General features: G+C 46.1%; 2 protein-coding genes across 4 annotated transcripts in view; one reads left to right on the top strand and one right to left on the bottom strand.

Moving 5' to 3' along the window:
* Positions 1-19,147, bottom strand: part of LOC134532070 (uncharacterized) — a 566,709-nt gene that overhangs the window by 218,574 nt on the left and 328,988 nt on the right. The window lies entirely within an intron of this gene.
* The window catches only part of LOC134532068 (uncharacterized), a 422,005-nt gene continuing 405,353 nt past the window's right edge, over positions 2,496-19,147 (top strand). Inside the window, exon 1 of one of the 2 annotated variants that reach the window (XM_063368249.1) lies at positions 2,496-2,735. In XM_063368249.1, coding sequence (XP_063224319.1) covers positions 2,691-2,735 — 45 coding nt within the window. In that variant the 5' untranslated portion in view covers positions 2,496-2,690. The remainder of the gene's footprint in view (positions 2,736-19,147) is intronic. The other variant, XM_063368250.1, reaches the window with a different exon arrangement.

Genomic DNA, 19,147 nt, shown 5'->3' with positions numbered 1-19,147 from the left:
AATTTCAAGAATCTCTACCGGGAGTATCATATCTAAATATAGTTCTGTAAACACGCGTTTTAGCCCTTTTAACTCATTAAAAAATACAGTTAAAAATGAGATATGGAAACAGAACTAACTACCCATTTGCCCTCAGCGTATTCCTAAAATGCTTTTCGCAAAAAGACGCCGCTCGGATATGTTTAACTGTTTTCAAATCGTGCTGTATCTTCTGAAGATCTGCGAACCGCGTGTATGTCCGGACAGGTGGGCCACTTCACGCGTTCGTTAAGGGCAGGCAAGGGGTGGCAAGGGGTGGCAGTCTAATCCAGTATTTAGCCACCCCATTTCGAAGTAAAAATATCTGTAATTTACAAAGAATTGTAAAATAAAAATTTGCAAGCACGGCACTTTGATTCTTTATTAATTCGGTTTTGGTATAAAGGTATTGGATTAGGTTATTAACCAAGCCTTATTTAGCGCAGAAAAAAAAAGGTTTATTGGAACTTGTATGTCATAATGTTAGATATAAATTTTTCATGGTAAAAATCATAAAGAAAGCGGCTTAAATTCCTCATCCACCAGCCGCCAGTAAAAAGCCTATGTCATCCTGGGAATTCGCAATTATTTATTTCGAAATTCGGAAAAAAATCTAATAATTAAAAATTAAAAAAAGTCGGTTTACGGACGATAATTTTACGTGATAACGTCATAAGGAAACATTGATGAAAAATTGCAATATTTTTTTAATTTTCAAATATTATTTACAGTTTTTGCAAATTTAATTTAAATAATTTGTTTAAATATAATCACGAACAATTAGTTAAAAAAGCCCGCCTTGACCTGTTTGATATTATAGAAGATTTTCTCTCGCACGGTGGTTGGCCGGTTCTTGCACGCTCGGCTCAGGCGGAACGTGACAATTTTTTCGTGCGCGCAGCCGGCGTTCATCGATTCATAAGACGTTATCACGTCAAAAATCAGCAATTAATTTACTGATTGATATAATAGATTTCCGTACTAGGTTTCATCTCTAGACGAAGAGACGAAGACGAAGAGGGTGAGCGACCCCTTGATGAATGATGGCGGTCCACAAGTGAAGGCCTTCGTATGCATAGGGGATGGTGTTGTGTGCGCGGCGGACCAGTGAGTATTGCGAGGCAGTGTGTTGGGACACAGGTGCGCGATAAGAGACGAGCAGTGTAAATATTAGCTGATAAATAAAGATATATTTTAATTTAGCTATCCTTTACGGACCTGTTTTTTTCCGCCCGTGACAGTAATCACGCAGCGCACTGGGTCCCGCGTCAAGCAGTGTCGCAAGATTCGCGAATACCGGGTACAGAATGCGCCGCGCTATTAGTCCACCCGCCTCACAGAGGCGTCGCGAGGGAGAGGGAGACCCAGGCGCTGGCCCTGTATCTCTATTCACCGGCGGGTAACTTCTTCTGAGAAGGCATCGAGAAGCTTGGGTTTCGATACGACAAATGCCTCGATCCTTTTGGGGATTATGTAGAAAAATAAGTAGACCCTGCTGAACTTTTGGTAATAAAAGTTTTATGTTTTTATGTTTGTCTTTTTTATATAACTCATCGGAATTAAAAAAAAAACAGTCCTCGTGTTAAAATTGAATACTGAGTATTTATTAATTTTTAAATTGTTAGAAATTGATACTTTACGAAACGTATATATTATCACTTAAGTCCTTTCCTTATTTTATTTCTATTAATTCTTTGCATGCAAATTAAAAGTTAGTTTATTATTACGCCAAATAATTATAATATCAAATATTTCTAACAATTTTTTGTGTTATATTTACCGCCAGTGTTTTTTTCTAAGAAATTCCATTAATTTATTTTTAAAGCAAGAATGCATAGTGTAATAACTCGACAATATAAACATATGAACAGTTCTCGAGTCCCGCCAAAATGGCACCCTACTCTTCTGTTCATTGGCTGTTGCACCACACGTCCGTAACATTAATGAAACATCTTCATACTTTTTTTTTTGACGCGATAACGTTTTATAAATCGATGAACGCCGGCTGCACGGACGAAAAAAGCATGACTCGTTATCACGTTCCGCCTGAGCCGAGCGTGCCAGAACCGGCCAACCGGCGTGCGAGAAAATCTTCTATAATATCAAAGAGGTTAAAGACGCGATTTTTTAAAACTAATCGTTCGTGATTTATATTTAAACAAATTATTTAAATTAAATTTGCAAAAGAACAGTAAAAAATATATTTGATAATTAAAAAAAAAGTATGCATTTTTTTCATTAATTGTTTTCTTATGACGTTATCACGTAAAATTATCGTCCGTCAACCGACTTTACAGACAAACCTCATTTTTTTTTTTCCTCATCGATTGTAACTGTCAGACGGGCGGTGTTTGAAAGTTTGCTGCGCGCCGCGGGAGGAAGGGGTAAAAGGTGCGCCGCGTTCGTTCCACCGCGCATGCGCGGGCCGGCTCCCCCCCCTCTCCCCCCTCACCATCCTTGTACTGTCTGCTCGCCTCAGTGCAGCGGCGGGCTTTCACCGCGGCGGTCGTGCTTGTAGCGGGGCGACAGTTTCGTCCGAGAGTCCCGAGTTCGCGCGCGCGCAGCATAGGGCCATGCCGCAGCGCCTGTGACACTCCCCCCTCCCCCCTCACGTGTCACGTGCCCCTCCACGCAGTGCGTGTGTTTGCGTGAGTCGTGCGTCCGCAGGCGACATGGAGACCGAGGAGATAACCAAGCTGGTGGACGGCATCTACAAGGTAACAGCCCGCGTCCGCCAACCCCTGCACGCGTTGTTTGTTGTTGTCTCTTCAGCGTCTCTATCCCTCACCTCACCTCCCTTCCTTGTCTAGTAACTAACTGGTCCCACGGTGGTCGAGTGGATGTGATGATTTAATTCGATAATCTGTGAAGAAAAAAACATGGGTTGTCTGTAAAGTAGTTTTACGGACGATAGTTTAACGTTACAACGTCATAACAAAACATTGATGAAATGATTGCATACTTTTATGAATAAAATTGAATCAATTTTTTATTGAATTATCACTATTTTGTATGGATACAAAGAAGGAGTGAAATGAAATCTACAATTTACAATTTACAATTTAATTGTTAATTTACTTTTATTTGCACTCATTAATTCAAATAGGTTTATTACTTTAACAAAGAGATTATTTTAACTTTAAATTTTATACATGTTTGCTATTTAACTTATTCCAATCTGTGTTATTCTGTTAAGGATAGTACGATGATAGAAAAAGTAGGAAACGAATGGGAGTGTTTCAAGTTTAATGTGCCTCGAAAAAGTCAAATCGATGATTGTTCCAATCGAGTGAAAGAGAGATAGATGCGGCGCAAGCGTACAATGAGCGTAACGGGATAATGTGCGTTACGGGACACTTTTTCGTGCGTGCAGCCGGCAGCATCGATTTATTAGACGTTGTCACGTCAAAAAAGTGGTAGAGCATTTCGACTACAGGTCTCCGGTTCAAACCTCTATGTCTCATAGCATTAAATATATATATATATATTTTAATTAAATAAAAATAGTCTATTGTACAAGACGTTGTCGTTCCCCCAGACGAATTCCGTCACTGCTCCACCCTCATCCCACCACTTGTAGTAGTCTCTATGACCTAGATGCGGTCCAGACGGCAAACCCAATCATTCATCCCACAACTTCTGCTGAAGGGGTGGCAGGGGAGAGTACGGCAGTGCCCGAATGGTCCGTGGCATGTCTGTGTTGGTTTGGCCAAGTGCAAGGCTGACATTTTCCTGGCGTGTTAAAATATAACTAACGGCTTTTTGAGTCAACAAAACACATGGGGAAAAAAAATTCTCTTGGAATTAAAAACATAATTTTTGACGTGACAACGTCTAATAAATCAATGAACGCCGGCTGCACGCACGAAAAAGTGTCCCGTAACGCACATTGTCCCACTACGGATGTCCCACTACGAATGTGTCCTGTTATGCTCATTGTACGCATGCGTGGCATCTCTCTTCCACTCGATTGGAACAACCATCGATTTGACTTTTCAATCATAGTTTCTTCGTTTGAATTATTAATATCATGTAATTTAACGATCGTCCACCGATTTTCAGCACAATCGGTACGGTTATTTAAAAGTTATGTTGAATATTCAAATACGTTTTAAAGCTTCCACAAAACTAAACAAAATTTTCATATATATAACATCTGAAACAATTATTTCCAATATGGCCTCGTGGCCGTGCGGTTAGCATCGCTGAATACCAATTCAAAAGCTGACGGATCGAATCCTGGCCGCTATAATGTTTTTTTTGTACTTATAAAAATAAATACGGCGCGCGCGACACTTCAAAACTAATAAATATATTTGAATTAATGAATGCAAATAAAAGTAAATTTATTAATTAAATTGTTGATTTCATTTCACTCCTTCTTTGTATCCATACAAAATAGTGATAATTCAATTAAAATGATTCAATTTTATTCATAAAAGTATGCAGAGGTAGATTTTATCATACAAAAGATAGAAAAATTCAAAAAAATTTCTTCCTCAAAGAATATAATATTCTTAAGGCCTAAATGGTTTGGTTGCAAAAACCTATTACGGCTTAGTCTTAGGCCGAATATGATATTTCATTTTCTTCTGGATCAATCATTTCATCAATGTTTTGTTATGACGTTGTCATGTTAAACTATCGTCCGTAAACCGACTTTACAGACAACAAATTTTTTACTGATTAAATATTAACCACATATCAATCCAGTTATTTTTTATATGTGCACTCTCATTGAATGAACATGCTTAAAATACTTTTGATGGAACGATCAGTATCAAATGAGAATGAAGTCAAGATCTAGCATGCAGGTATAAAAAAAACACAGTCCTAAGTGTCCCGCTTACCTGGGAACACATACGGCGTGTAGAGCTCCAGAAGAACCCACGCAATAAAAAAAATGTTTAAGATATCTGAGTTAGTTATTTTTCGAAAAAACTTTTAAAAATGTGCTGAGGGTGAGTGAGTTGTTCTTTTTTTTTCTCCTTCATAATTCGTTTTGAAACGTATTTTGAGGATAGTGAAAAGTTTTAAAAACGTATGTTTACGGAATAGTTTTTAGACGTGAAAATCCCGGTACAAATTCCTGAAAGCACTCAATGGTCTTGAATTACTACTTTATTGTTATTTATCCACAACGTAATGTTTCGGCTGCCTCTCAGGTGTGGGAAGCATAAGATGTCCAAGTTCTGTCCCTGCCCGAACACGCCCGAATATTCACCTTCGGCCAACCTCGGGTTTATTTATATATATTTATATTTCTCTGTTTATTTTAATGTAGCTATTCTAACCTAACTAACCGTCCATGGTGTTTTAAAGTGTTTTAATGTAGCTAACCTAGCCGACCACTTTTAATATTTGAATTATTATTTTCCTGCGCAAAATTAAAACAAGTCCCGAGGTTGGCCGATGGTGAATATTCGGGCGTGTTCGGGCAGGGAAAGAGCTTGATGGACATCTTAGGCTTCTCCTCAGGGTGTCATGGTTGTCCCGTGCACGAGAAGTTCAGAGCCGTGCGCCTAGAGTCGACACCGCGCTAGAAGCGCCGGCGAGCTTCGCCCTTGCCCTCCCGCCTCGCCGACACATGCAGACAGCACTGACTGGACTGGCCTCTCAAGGGCTGTTAAGGCCCCCGCCCACCCGGGCACACACGCGGTGCGCAGAGCTTCAGGAAAAACAACGCGATTTCAAAACTACTCGAGATATCCGAGCGGGGTCTGCTTACGAAAAGCATTTAAGAGTTCGCTGAGGACCGAAACGTACTTTTGATTTCGGATGAAGTTTTTAAACTGTATTTTTAGAAGAGTGAAAAATGTCTAAAACGCATGTCTTCAGAGTAATTTTTAGACGTAAAACAACCGGTACAAATTCTTTAAAGCACTCAAAGGACTTGCATTACGCATTTGTCTTCATTTCTCCGCAGTATAACGTTAAGGTCACCGCTCAAACTAAACAGTTATCCTGTGCACGACGAGAAGACTGCGCGCCAGTCCAGAGGAGACACCGCGCTAGAAGCACCAGCGAGCGTCGCACCTATCATCCCGCCTCACCGACACACATACACCCCTGGCGAGGCGGGCGCCTTAACGCGAACATCACACCTCAAGGGCTCGGGGGTAGGCAATGTGTGGTGTCCCTGAGAGAGAGAGAGAGAGAGAGAGAGAGAGAGAGAGAGAGAGAGAGAGAGAGAGAGCCTGCCGCACCTCCGCGCGGCGCCTTCAATGCCGAACCACGTGGCGCAGGACTGGCGCCTCGCGGCGGGAGGTGCCGCAGGACCTGCTAGTTGCGTGGATCGCTCGGCAGATGGCGTTGAGCACACGCGTTACTGGGAAACTAATCTAAATATTCTCAATTTTATATTTTTTTGCAAGCAAAGAAAAAAAAATGGGTGCTCGGTCACCGCGCGCGTCAGAATCGAATCTTCACCAACAATCCACTTGAGCGATAAAACTAATCTATACAAATAAAAATGTAAATGTTCATTCGTTCAAAAATCTTAAATCTCCGAAAGTTCTTCACCGGTTGCTTTGAAATTTCGACACAAGGTTGCATTGGAATACGCCCGTGTTTTTATTTACCTATGTCACTCCTGTGACGGATAAACATATAAGTAAAAATATATATAAATTGATGTTTATGTGTTCGTCTTGTGTTTGGTAAAGACAAAGATATGTATAGGAAGATATAGACACAAATAAATGGAAATAGAGCAAGATACAGAGAGATAGATAGAGGAAGCTGTACAGATATAGAGAGAAATACTGACTGATAGAGAGATGTATATAGACATACAGAGAGCAAGATAACTATATATAAATTAATATAGTAAATTTATAGAGGGGGCATGCATAGAAAGATAGATAGAAATAGATGCTTGATATGTGTGTACCTACTTCAAACAAACTAAAAACAAAATTGAAAGAGGCATCGCAACGGATGCTAGGCATCAGTTAGTATTGAATAATTTACATGAACGATAAAATTACACGATAAAATACTCACTGGATATTCAAAACACTAACGAACATGACGTCGAAAAAAAACCTGCAAAGAATTCGTACAGTTTTCTGACTTTGCTTGTTTCGTTATTCCTCCTTCTGGGCGTTGCAATTTTTTATTTTATTTTCGTTACGCTGTGGTGAGTCATCGCCTGGACTTACCCGACCTTCTGGAGAGAAGTTTCACTCCACGAGCACCAGTGCGCGTTGAGCGGCGACTGTCGAGACACTCCACGTCCGGTGAGCTTCTGTTCAGAGTAGTCGGCCCAAAACTCCCACGTCCCCCCGATCAAATCCCAGCAGCCAAGGGTTTTGTACACTACTCCTGCCTTCGGAGCGATGGTGGCGCGCTCTGGGAGCAAAAGGTAGAACTAAGATGGCTTACGTCAACAAGAAGGCGGCCTCCTGCAGAGGATCACTGGTTGTGAAAATCAACGGCGGCGTGGTCTGGGAGCGAAAGGTAGAACTAAGATGGCTGACATCAACAAGAAGGCGGCCTCCTGCAGAGAATGACTGGTTGTGAACATCAACGGCGGCATGGTCCGGGAGCGAAAGGTAGAACTACGATGGCTGACATCAACAAGAAGGCGGCCTCCTGCAGAGGATGACTGGTTGGGAAAATCAACGGCGGCGTGGTCTGGGAGCGAAAGGTAGAACTACGATGGCTGACATCAACAAGAAGGCGGCCTCCTGCAGGGGATGACTGGTTGTGAACATCAACGGCGGCGTGGTCTGGGATCGAAAGGTAGAACTACGATGGCTGACATCAACAAGAAGGCGGCCTCCTGCAGAGGATGACTGGTTGTGAACATCAACGGCGGCGTGGTCTGGGATCGAAAGGTAGAACTACGATGGCTGACATCAACAAGAAGGCAGCCTCCTGCAGGGGATGACTGGTTGTGAACATCAACGGCGGCGTGGTCTGGGAGCGAAAGGTAGAACTAAGATGGCTGACATCAACAAGAAGGCGGCCTCCTGCAGGGGATGACTGGTTGTGAAAATCAACGGCGGCGTGGTCTGGGAGCGAAAGGTATAACTAAGATGGCTGACGTCAACAAGAAGGCGGCCTCCTGCAGAGGATCACTGGTTGTGAAAATCAACGGCGGCGTGGTCTGGGAGCGAAAGGTAGAACTAAGATGGCTGACATCAACAAGAAGGCAGCCTCCTGCAGAGGATGACTGGTTGTGAACATCAACGGCGGCATGGTCTGGGATCGAAAGGTAGAACTAGGATGGCTGACATCAACAAGAAGGCGGCCTCCTGCAGAGGATGACTGGTTGTGAACATCAACGGCGGCATAGTTTTGGAGCGAAAGGTAGAACTAAGATGGCTGACATCAACAAGAAGGCAGCCTCCTGCAGGGGATGACTGGTTGTGAACATCAACGGCGGCGTGGTCTGGGAGCGAAAGGTAGAACTAAGATGGCTGACATCAACAAGAAGGCGGCCTCCTGCAGGGGATGACTGGTTGTGAAAATCAACGGCGGCGTGGTCTGGGAGCGAAAGGTAGAACTAAGATGGCTGACGTCAACAAGAAGGCGGCCTCCTGCAGAGGATCACTGGTTGTGAAAATCAACGGCGGCGTGGTCTGGGAGCGAAAGGTAGAACTAAAATGGCTGACATCAACAAGAAGGCAGCCTCCTGCAGAGGATGACTGGTTGTGAACATCAACGGTGGCATGGTTTGGGAGCGAAAGGTAGAACTAAGATGGCTGACATCAACAAGAAGGCGGCCTCCTGCAGAGGATGACTGGTTGTGAACATCAACGGCGGCATGGTCTGGGATCGAAAGGTAGAACTACGATGGCTGACATCAACAAGAAGGCGGCCTCCTGCAGAGGATGACTGGTTGTGAACATCAACGGCGGCATGGTTTTGGAGCGAAAGGTAGAACTACGATGGCTGACATCAACAAGAAGGCAGCCTCCTGCAGGGGATGACTGGTTGTGAACATCAACGGCGGCGTGGTCTGGGAGCGAAAGGTAGAACTAAGATGGCTGACATCAACAAGAAGGCGGCCTCCTGCAGGGGATGACTGGTTGTGAAAATCAACGGCGGCGTGGTCTGGGAGCGAAAGGTAGAACTAAGATGGCTGACGTCAACAAGAAGGCGGCCTCCTGCAGAGGATCACTGGTTGTGAAAATCAACGGCGGCGTGGTCTGGGAGCGAAAGGTAGAACTAAAATGGCTGACATCAACAAGAAGTCAGCCTCCTGCAGAGGATGACTGGTTGTGAACATCAACGGTGGCATGGTTTGGGAGCGAAAGGTAGAACTAAGATGGCTGACATCAACAAGAAGGCGGCCTCCTGCAGGGGATGACTGGTTGTGAAAATCAACGGCGGCGTGGTCTGGGAGCGAAAGGTAGAACTAAGATGGCTGACGTCAACAAGAAGGCGGCCTCCTGCAGAGGATCACTGGTTGTGAAAATCAACGGCGGCGTGGTCTGGGAGCGAAAGGTAGAACTAAAATGGCTGACATCAACAAGAAGTCAGCCTCCTGCAGAGGATGACTGGTTGTGAACATCAACGGTGGCATGGTTTGGGAGCGAAAGGTAGAACTAAGATGGCTGACATCAACAAGAAGGCGGCCTCCTGCAGAGGATGACTGGTTGTGAACATCAACGGCGGCATGGTCTGGGATCGAAAGGTAGAACTACGATGGCTGACATCAACAAGAAGGCGGTCTCCTGCAGAGGATGACTGGTTGTGAACATCAACGGCGGCATGGTTTTGGAGCGAAAGGTAGAACTAAGATGGCTGACATCAACAAGAAGGCAGCCTCCTGCAGAGGATTACTGGTTGTGAACATCAACGGCGGCATGGTCGGGGATCGAAAGGTAGAACTACGATGGCTGACATCAACAAGAAGGCGGCCTCCTGCAGGGGATAACTGGTTGTGAAAATCAACGGCGGCGTGGTCTGGGAGCGAAAGGTAGAACTAAGATGGCTGACATCAACAAGAAGGCGGCCTCCTGCAGAGGATGACTGGTTGTGAACATCAACGGTGGCATGGTCTGGGATCGAAAGGTAGAACTACGATGGCTGACATCAACAAAAAGGCGGCCTCCTGCAGAGGATGACTGGTTGTGAACATCAACGGCGGCATGGTCTGGGATCGAAAGGTAGAACTACGATGGCTGACATCAACAAGAAGGCGGCCTCCTGCAGAGGATGACTGGTTGTGAAAATCAACGGCGGCGTGGTCTGGGAGCGAAAGGTAGAACTAAGATGGCTGACGTCAACAAGAAGGCGGCCTCCTGCAGAGGATGACTGGTTGTGAACATCAACGGCGGCATGGTCTGGGATCGAAAGGTAGAACTACGATGGCTGACATCAACAAGAAGGCGGCCTCCTGGAGAGGATGACTGGTTGTGAACATCAACGGCGGCATGGTCTGGGAGCGAAAGGTAGAACTACGATGGCTGTCATCAACAAGAAGGCGGCCTCCTGCAGTGGATGACTGGTTGTGAATATCAACGGCGGCGTATTCTGGGAGCGAAAGGTAGAACTAAGATGGCTGACATCAACAAGAAGGCGGCCTCCTGCAGAGGATGACTGGTTGTGAACATCAACGGCGGCATGGTCTGGGATCGAAAAATAGAACTACGATGGTTGACATCAACAAGAAGGCGGCCTCCTGCAGAGGATGACTGGTTGTGAACATCAACGGCGGCGTGGTCTGGGAGCGAAAGGTAGAACTACGATGGCTGACATCAACAAGAAGGCGGCCTCCTGCAGAGGATCACTGGTTGTGAAAATCAACGGCTGCGTGGTCTGGGAGCGAAAGGTAGAACTAAGATGGCTGACGTCAACAAGAAGGCAGCCTCCTGCAGGGGATGACTGGTTTGAACATCAACGGCGGCATGGTCTGGGATCGAAAGGTAGAACTACGATGGCTGACATCAACAAGAAGGCGGCCTCCTGCAGAGGATGACTGGTTGTGAACATCAACGGCGGCATGGTCTGGGATCGAAAGGTAGAACTACGATGGCTGACATCAACAAGAAGGCGGCCTCCTGCAGAGGATGACTGGTTGTGAAAATCAACGGCGGCGTGGTCTGGGAGCGAAAGGTAGAACTAAGATGGCTGACGTCAACAAGAAGGCGGCCTCCTGCAGAGGATAACTGGTTGTGAACATGAACGGCGGCACGGTCTGGGATCGAAAGGTAGAACTACGATGGCTGACATCAACAAGAAGGCGGCCTCCTGCAGAGGATGACTGGTTGTGAACATCAACGGCGGCATGGTCTGGGATCGAAAGGTAGAACTACGATGGCTGACATCAACAAGAAGGCGGCCTCCTGCAGAGGATGACTGGTTGTGAACATCAACGGCGGCATGGTTAGGGATCGAAAGGTAGAACTACGATGGCTGACATCAACAAGAAGGCGGCCTCCTGCAGAGGATGACTGGTTGTGAAAATCAACGGCAGCGTGGTCTGGGAGCGAAAGGTAGAACTAAGATGGCTGACGTCAACAAGAAGGCAGCCTCCTGCAGGGGATGACTGGTTGTGAACATCAACGGCGGCGTGGTTTGGGAGCGAAAGGTAGAACTAAGATGGCTGTCGTCAACAAGAACGCGGCCTCCTGCAGGGGATGACTGGTTGTGAAAATCAACGGCGGCGTGGTCTGGGAGCGAAAGGTAGAACTAAGATGGCTGACCACAACAAGAAGGCAGCCTCCTGCAGGGGATGACTGGTTGTGAACATCAACGGCGGTGTGGTTTGGGAGCGAAAGGTAGAACTAAGATGGCTGTCGTCAACAAGAAGGCGGCCTCCTGCAGGGGATGACTGGTTGTGAAAATCAACGGCGGCGTGGTCTGGGAGCGAAAGGTAGAACTAAGATGGCTGACGTCTACAAGAAGGCGGCCTCCTGCAGGGGATGACTGGTTGTGAACATCAACGGCGGCGTGGTCTGGGAGCGAAAGATAGAACTAAGATGGCTGACATCAACAAGAAGGCAGCCTCCTCCAGGGGATGACTGGTTGTGAACATCAACGGCGGCGTGGTATGGGAGCGAAAGGTAGAACTAAGATGGCTGACGTCAACAAGAAGGCGGCCTTCAGCAGGGGATGACTGGTTGTGAACATCAACGGCGGCGTGGTGTGGGAGCGAAAGGTAGAACTAAGATGGCTGACATCAACAAGAAGGCGGCCTCCTGCAGGGAATGCCTGGTTGTGAAAATCAACGGCGGCATGGTCTGGGAGCGAAAAGTAGAACTAAGATGGCTGACATCAACAAGAAGGCGGCCTCCTGCAGGGGATGACTGGTTGTGAACATCAACGGCGGCGTGGTCTGGGAGCGAAAGGTAGAACTAAGATGGCTGACATCAACAAGAAGGCGGCCTCCTGCAGGGGATGACTGGTTGTGAAAATCAACGGCGGCGTGGTCTGGGAGTGAAAGGTAGAACTACGATGGCTGTCATCAACAAGAAGGCGGCCTCCTGCAGTGGATGACTGGTTGTGAATATCAACGGCGGCGTATTCTGGGAGCGAAAGGTAGAACTAAGATGGCTGACATCAACAAGAAGGCGGCCTCCTGCAGAGGATGACTGGTTGTGAACATCAACGGCGGCATGGTCTGGGATCGAAAAATAGAACTACGATGGTTGACATCAACAAGAAGGCGGCCTCCTGCAGAGGATGACTGGTTGTGAACATCAACGGCGGCGTGGTCTGGGAGCGAAAGGTAGAACTACGATGGCTGACATCAACAAGAAGGCGGCCTCCTGCAGAGGATCACTGGTTGTGAAAATCAACGGCTGCGTGGTCTGGGAGCGAAAGGTAGAACTAAGATGGCTGACGTCAACAAGAAGGCAGCCTCCTGCAGGGGATGACTGGTTTGAACATCAACGGCGGCATGGTCTGGGATCGAAAGGTAGAACTACGATGGCTGACATCAACAAGAAGGCGGCCTCCTGCAGAGGATGACTGGTTGTGAACATCAACGGCGGCATGGTCTGGGATCGAAAGGTAGAACTACGATGGCTGACATCAACAAGAAGGCGGCCTCCTGCAGAGGATGACTGGTTGTGAAAATCAACGGCGGCGTGGTCTGGGAGCGAAAGGTAGAACTAAGATGGCTGACGTCAACAAGAAGGCGGCCTCCTGCAGAGGATAACTGGTTGTGAACATGAACGGCGGCACGGTCTGGGATCGAAAGGTAGAACTACGATGGCTGACATCAACAAGAAGGCGGCCTCCTGCAGAGGATGACTGGTTGTGAACATCAACGGCGGCATGGTCTGGGATCGAAAGGTAGAACTACGATGGCTGACATCAACAAGAAGGCGGCCTCCTGCAGAGGATGACTGGTTGTGAACATCAACGGCGGCATGGTTAGGGATCGAAAGGTAGAACTACGATGGCTGACATCAACAAGAAGGCGGCCTCCTGCAGAGGATGACTGGTTGTGAAAATCAACGGCAGCGTGGTCTGGGAGCGAAAGGTAGAACTAAGATGGCTGACGTCAACAAGAAGGCAGCCTCCTGCAGGGGATGACTGGTTGTGAACATCAACGGCGGCGTGGTTTGGGAGCGAAAGGTAGAACTAAGATGGCTGTCGTCAACAAGAACGCGGCCTCCTGCAGGGGATGACTGGTTGTGAAAATCAACGGCGGCGTGGTCTGGGAGCGAAAGGTAGAACTAAGATGGCTGACGTCAACAAGAAGGCAGCCTCCTGCAGGGGATGACTGGTTGTGAACATCAACGGCGGTGTGGTTTGGGAGCGAAAGGTAGAACTAAGATGGCTGTCGTCAACAAGAAGGCGGCCTCCTGCAGGGGATGACTGGTTGTGAAAATCAACGGCGGCGTGGTCTGGGAGCGAAAGGTAGAACTAAGATGGCTGACGTCAACAAGAAGGCGGCCTCCTGCAGGGGATGACTGGTTGTGAACATCAACGGCGGCGTGGTCTGGGAGCGAAAGATAGAACTAAGATGGCTGACATCAACAAGAAGGCAGCCTCCTCCAGGGGATGACTGGTTGTGAACATCAACGGCGGCGTGGTATGGGAGCGAAAGGTAGAACTAAGATGGCTGACGTCAACAAGAAGGCGGCCTTCAGCAGGGGATGACTGGTTGTGAACATCAACGGCGGCGTGGTGTGGGAGCGAAAGGTAGAACTAAGATGGCTGACATCAACAAGAAGGCGGCCTCCTGCAGGGAATGCCTGGTTGTGAAAATCAACGGCGGCATGGTCTGGGAGCGAAAAGTAGAACTAAGATGGCTGACATCAACAAGAAGGCGGCCTCCTGCAGGGGATGACTGGTTGTGAACATCAACGGCGGCGTGGTCTGGGAGCGAAAGGTAGAACTAAGATGGCTGACATCAACAAGAAGGCGGCCTCCTGCAGGGGATGACTGGTTGTGAAAATCAACGGCGGCGTGGTCTGGGAGCGAAAGGTAGAACTAAGATGGCTGACGTCAACAAGAAGGCATCCTCCTGCAGGGGATGACTGGTTGTGAACATCAAGGGCCGCATGGTCTAGGAGCGAAAGGTAGAACTAAGGTTGCGGACGTCAACAATATGGCGGCCTCCAGCTGACGACGACTGCTGGGGGCCCGCTATCATTGCGTAATATATGTTTACACTGTACCAGTACGACGTCGTTCCTCCTACTAATACAGTGGTTAAGATACCTAGTAAACAACCTACACTTCAAACCAAGGGGCCTGCCTTGAAGTCCGCCATGTGAAACAACTTGCGCGGTCTTCATTCAACTTCCCAGCAGCGCAAGAAGAGGGCCGCTCACAGACGCTGCTCGTAGATGCGACTAGGCCCTTGAAACCCGTGGCGGCGTCGTCCTTAGCGCCTCCTTGTTTTTCCCCCGAATAGCGTCTCCGCCGTTCAATCACGGAGGTTCGGTTCTACGGAGTGGGTGTGCGTTCCGTATTCGAAGTCAACTGGCTAGCAGTTGGTCAGCAAAACTAATCACAGCTGTCGAAAGGCTAATGCTAAAAATAGTTAGGAAGGAACTCGTCTGGAAGAATTGTTAAAGAAAAAAAATTGGTTGTCTTTAAAGTCGGTTTACGGACGAGAGTTTAACGTGACAACGTTATAATAAAACATTGATGAAATGATTGCATACTTTTACAAATAAAATTGAATAATTTTTATTGAATTATCACTATTTTGTATGGATACAAAGAAGGAGTGAAATGAAATCTCCAATTTAATTGATAAACTTACTTTTATTTGCACTCATTAATTCAAATATGTTTATTACTTTAACGAACAGACTATTTTAACTATAACTTTTATACATGTTTGCTATTTAACTTCTTCCAATCTGTGTTATTCTGTTAAGGATAGGACGATGATAGGAAAAATAGGAAACGAATGGGAGTGTTTCAAGTTTAATGTGCCTCGAAAAAGTCAAATCGATGGTTATTCCAATCGAGTGGAAGAGAGATACGAAGAAGGCGCAAGCGTACAATGAGCGTAACGGGACACAGCGTAACGGGAAAATGTGCGTTACGGGTCACTTTTTCGTGCGTGCAGCCGGCGTTCATCTATATATTAGACGTTGTCACGTCAAAAACGTTAACAACCACAAATTAGCACTGCTGTTAGTGGTAAAATTCATTATATAAAAAAAGGTGGTTTTCCCCCCTCCAGATGTGAAACCAGTGGTTAAACCATTTGTCGCTAAGACAGTTACCAGCTCGGCAAATGAGTTCAGTGAGTATGCTTCAGCTCACTGGCCTCGTTTCGCGCTTTGAAAGAACATTTCCGAGAGCTCTGCTGAAGGATCTACTTTTAGTACTCATCCGCCACGTGCGTAAATACCACTCACAAAAGGGGGTGGGGCGGGGGGGGGGGGGCCGGTTGCTTCCGCGCGCGCTGTATTATGTTTGAAATAATGTTACAAACTTTTGATCCTATCCGCTCCTCTGATCCTATTCACAACGTTTTACGGTACGTAAGGAAGGGAAAGGGGAATAAATTTCTCTCCCACCAAATCCTAAAAGAAAACAAAGAGAAAAATGGCTCTACCTCCCCCCCACCCCACCAGAAAGCTTGCTGCTTACTTCCGGCGGGGTATTCCAAGGTCACTGCGCTGCGATAGCGCGTCTCCTGAAGTAACTAATAACGCGCGGGAAATTCATATTTGCTCGCCGCTGACACTTTGCAGGGTTTCGTTTCCAGACATCTGCTCCTTCACAAAAAAATTTCTGGTTTCGGTATTCCTTGCCTCCCATCAAATTTATGCCCCAGTTGTTCGCCGACACCTTTTATTTTGCGTGGTGACTACTATTTGTAAAACAAATTATTCATGTTAGCGTTATTCTCCATGGTAGCGTTAAACGTTTAACACAACCTTGTTGGAAGTCGCATTAGAAGTATAACTTCAAAAAAATCACCGATTCGTAATTTCAATTTTTTACCTGACTTATTGCATCACTGTATGTTAATCTACGTGTGTTTCCACAGCCGTAAAGTGCACACAGCTTTCCTTGTATAACTATGGAGTTAGTGGTAAAACAATAAAATAATCCGTCCTGGTAGACAGGAGGTGGTGTTGCACGCAAACCCACTAAACCCCTGATGGGTGCGCAACCTGGCTAACTACTCCTGAAGATAGGCAACCCGCGGCAACAAAGGAACACGCTATTTGAGACCAGCCCAGAAGTCTGTCTGACGCCTGCGCCTGTTCACGAAACGCATTTAAGAAAATGTAGATTTCGCCGTAGTAAGGCTGCTCTCGTGAGCTTTCTTTTAGAGACCGAAAGTCCTCATTTTTTCTTCTCTTTTCGAAATAGCTTTCAGTGGTATGAAAATAGAGTTTCTGAACATTGGGAAGCCTGGTCTTGTACTACTGCTTCATTCAGTAAAAAAAAATTTCTCATTCTTGCGTGCGCGTTTGAAGTGAAACTTCACAGACGGCCAGAAGTTCTGCGTCTCTCATGTAACGGCGCTGCTCTACCGCACGTGTTTTCGGCAAGCAACTTGATGGCTAAAATATCATACATAAATTTGAGATTTTAGGGGCTTTAGTGTTAATGTCGGTACAAAATAACTACATGTAAATATTTTCATTCTTAAGTTGTGTTTTTTTTTAAAATCGATATAAATGTGAAACTTCAGTTTCTAGTAGTGTAAAAAGTCCTCAGAATAACGCGTAATGTGCAATTGACGTATCCGCAGCCGCAAGACCTCGCTTAACCTAATTGCTAGGGACCGGAAAAATTCGCGGGTTCAATGACCTCCAGGATGAACTCCATAGTTCTACGTACACTCGGTCAAATGTCACCCACTCATTGGCTGCTGTCACGTGAGACGTCCCAACGTAGCAGCCTGTGATTCGATAAAGCATTGGTTTGTTTGTTTCTCATTGGCCCAGAGTCATCGAGGTGAGTAGTAAGCCAATAGCAGAGGCAGCACTAAGGTATAACTATTTGTATTTTAGCATATCGCAAAATGAATTCGCGAATTTTTCCGGTTTCTACTAATTGCTTGGTGTTGCCATGGAAACATGTCGCCGAAACAGCAATGCGGTTCCACCACTCTCTTTTTTGATCGTCACGCTTCCGGCAACGCTCTCAGCGCTACAATTTTTTTTCTTTCATTACGACGATGACGTAATCGTCTTGACTTACCCTGCCGGCTATGAAGAATTTTCTCACTTTAAAAACTTCAATTCCACGGTTGCACGTCCAGTAAGTGTATCAGCTAGAGACCGGAAAATTTCACGAATTCATTTCGCGATAGGCTAAAATACAAATAGTTATACCTCAGTGCTGCCTCTGGTATTGGCTTAAAACTCACCTGAATGACTCTGGGCCAATGAGAAACACCCGACCAAAGCTTTGTCAAATCACAGGCTGCTACGTTGGGATGTCTCACAAGACAGCAGCCAATGGGTGGGTGGCATTTGACCGAGTGTACGTAGAACTATGGAGTTCATCCTGGAGGTCATTGAACCCGCGAATTTTTCAGGTCTCTACCAATGAGAAACCCGCGACTAAAGAATTGCCGAATCACAGGCTAGAAAGCCGGCAGCCGATGAACGCGGGTGACATTTGCCCGAGTGTGCAGAGGACTGTGGAGTCTAGCCTGGAGGTAAATGAAAACGCGAACTGTCCCGGTCCCTAGCATGATGCTGCAATGTTTGGAAAGGCTTAAGAGAGATCAAGTCTTAATGAACTCTCTCTCTCTCTCTCTTTAAAATGACGCACAGCTCTTCCCGGGCGTCCTTGGACGGAGAGAACAAAGTGTCGTTACGTGGCGCGCGTAGTTACAACAGCGGTCGTCTTGGCTTGCTGCGGACATTCCTTGGCGACGTAATGTCGCCCGCTGACCTTGACTCGCAAGGCGGGAGCGCATGCGTAATGCAAGTACAACATCTGCCAAGTGCCGGCTCCACTCTCGCGCGCCGAGCGTTTACGTATCTTACGTAACGGCGTGTTCGCTCCTGACTTACAAAGCAGACCTTTAAATTTTTCTGGAAACGACCACGTTTGATGATAACATGACTTTAATTAAAATTTGATGTTTTTTTAATGTTATTTCGTAGTTTAGAGGCATATTTACCCATGTAACCTTTGAGAAACACCCTTTTCAGATTCATAACATAGGTAGTTGGGGCATATACGGTATGCCTGAATTCAACCGGAAAACTTTGACTGCAGATTCATCACCTACAATAATTTGAAAACATATTACGATATATGGTCTAATTTTCTTCCCTAGACTGGTATGTACGTTTGAAGTTGCAACTGAACCTGTAGTATTTTTTTAATCAATAAAGAAACTATTTATGATGAAACGCCAAGCGTGTTCTGCAAAATTAATGAATGGAAATAATTTAGGGTACCCTTATTTCCCGTAAACTTTTGTGACGTGGAGGAATAATGTGATTTTGAAAAAAAGCCACCTTGTTGTGCTATCCTAAATCCCGTTTTCGGGAGGAATTGAAATTAAATTTAGAACGAACTACTTCGATGCCTTGCAGGTATGCAACACTCAGTTTGAAACAGCTGCCAAAAAATCAGGGGCACTGTTTGTTAAGATACGCACACGCACATGAAAGTATTTCGGAGAAAACATTGAAATAATAACTAAACTAAAACAACTGCAGGCGTAACTTAAAGCACATTAACGTGAATGCTGAGCAAAACATGATTTTCATCAAAC

The sequence above is a fragment of the Bacillus rossius genome, chromosome 5 (genome assembly GCF_032445375.1).
Source record: "Bacillus rossius redtenbacheri isolate Brsri chromosome 5, Brsri_v3, whole genome shotgun sequence".
In the NCBI taxonomy this organism is placed as follows: domain Eukaryota; kingdom Metazoa; phylum Arthropoda; class Insecta; order Phasmatodea; family Bacillidae; genus Bacillus; species Bacillus rossius.
The sequence above is the reverse complement of the archived record's forward strand: the minus strand, read 5'-3'. Positions and strand labels throughout refer to the sequence as shown.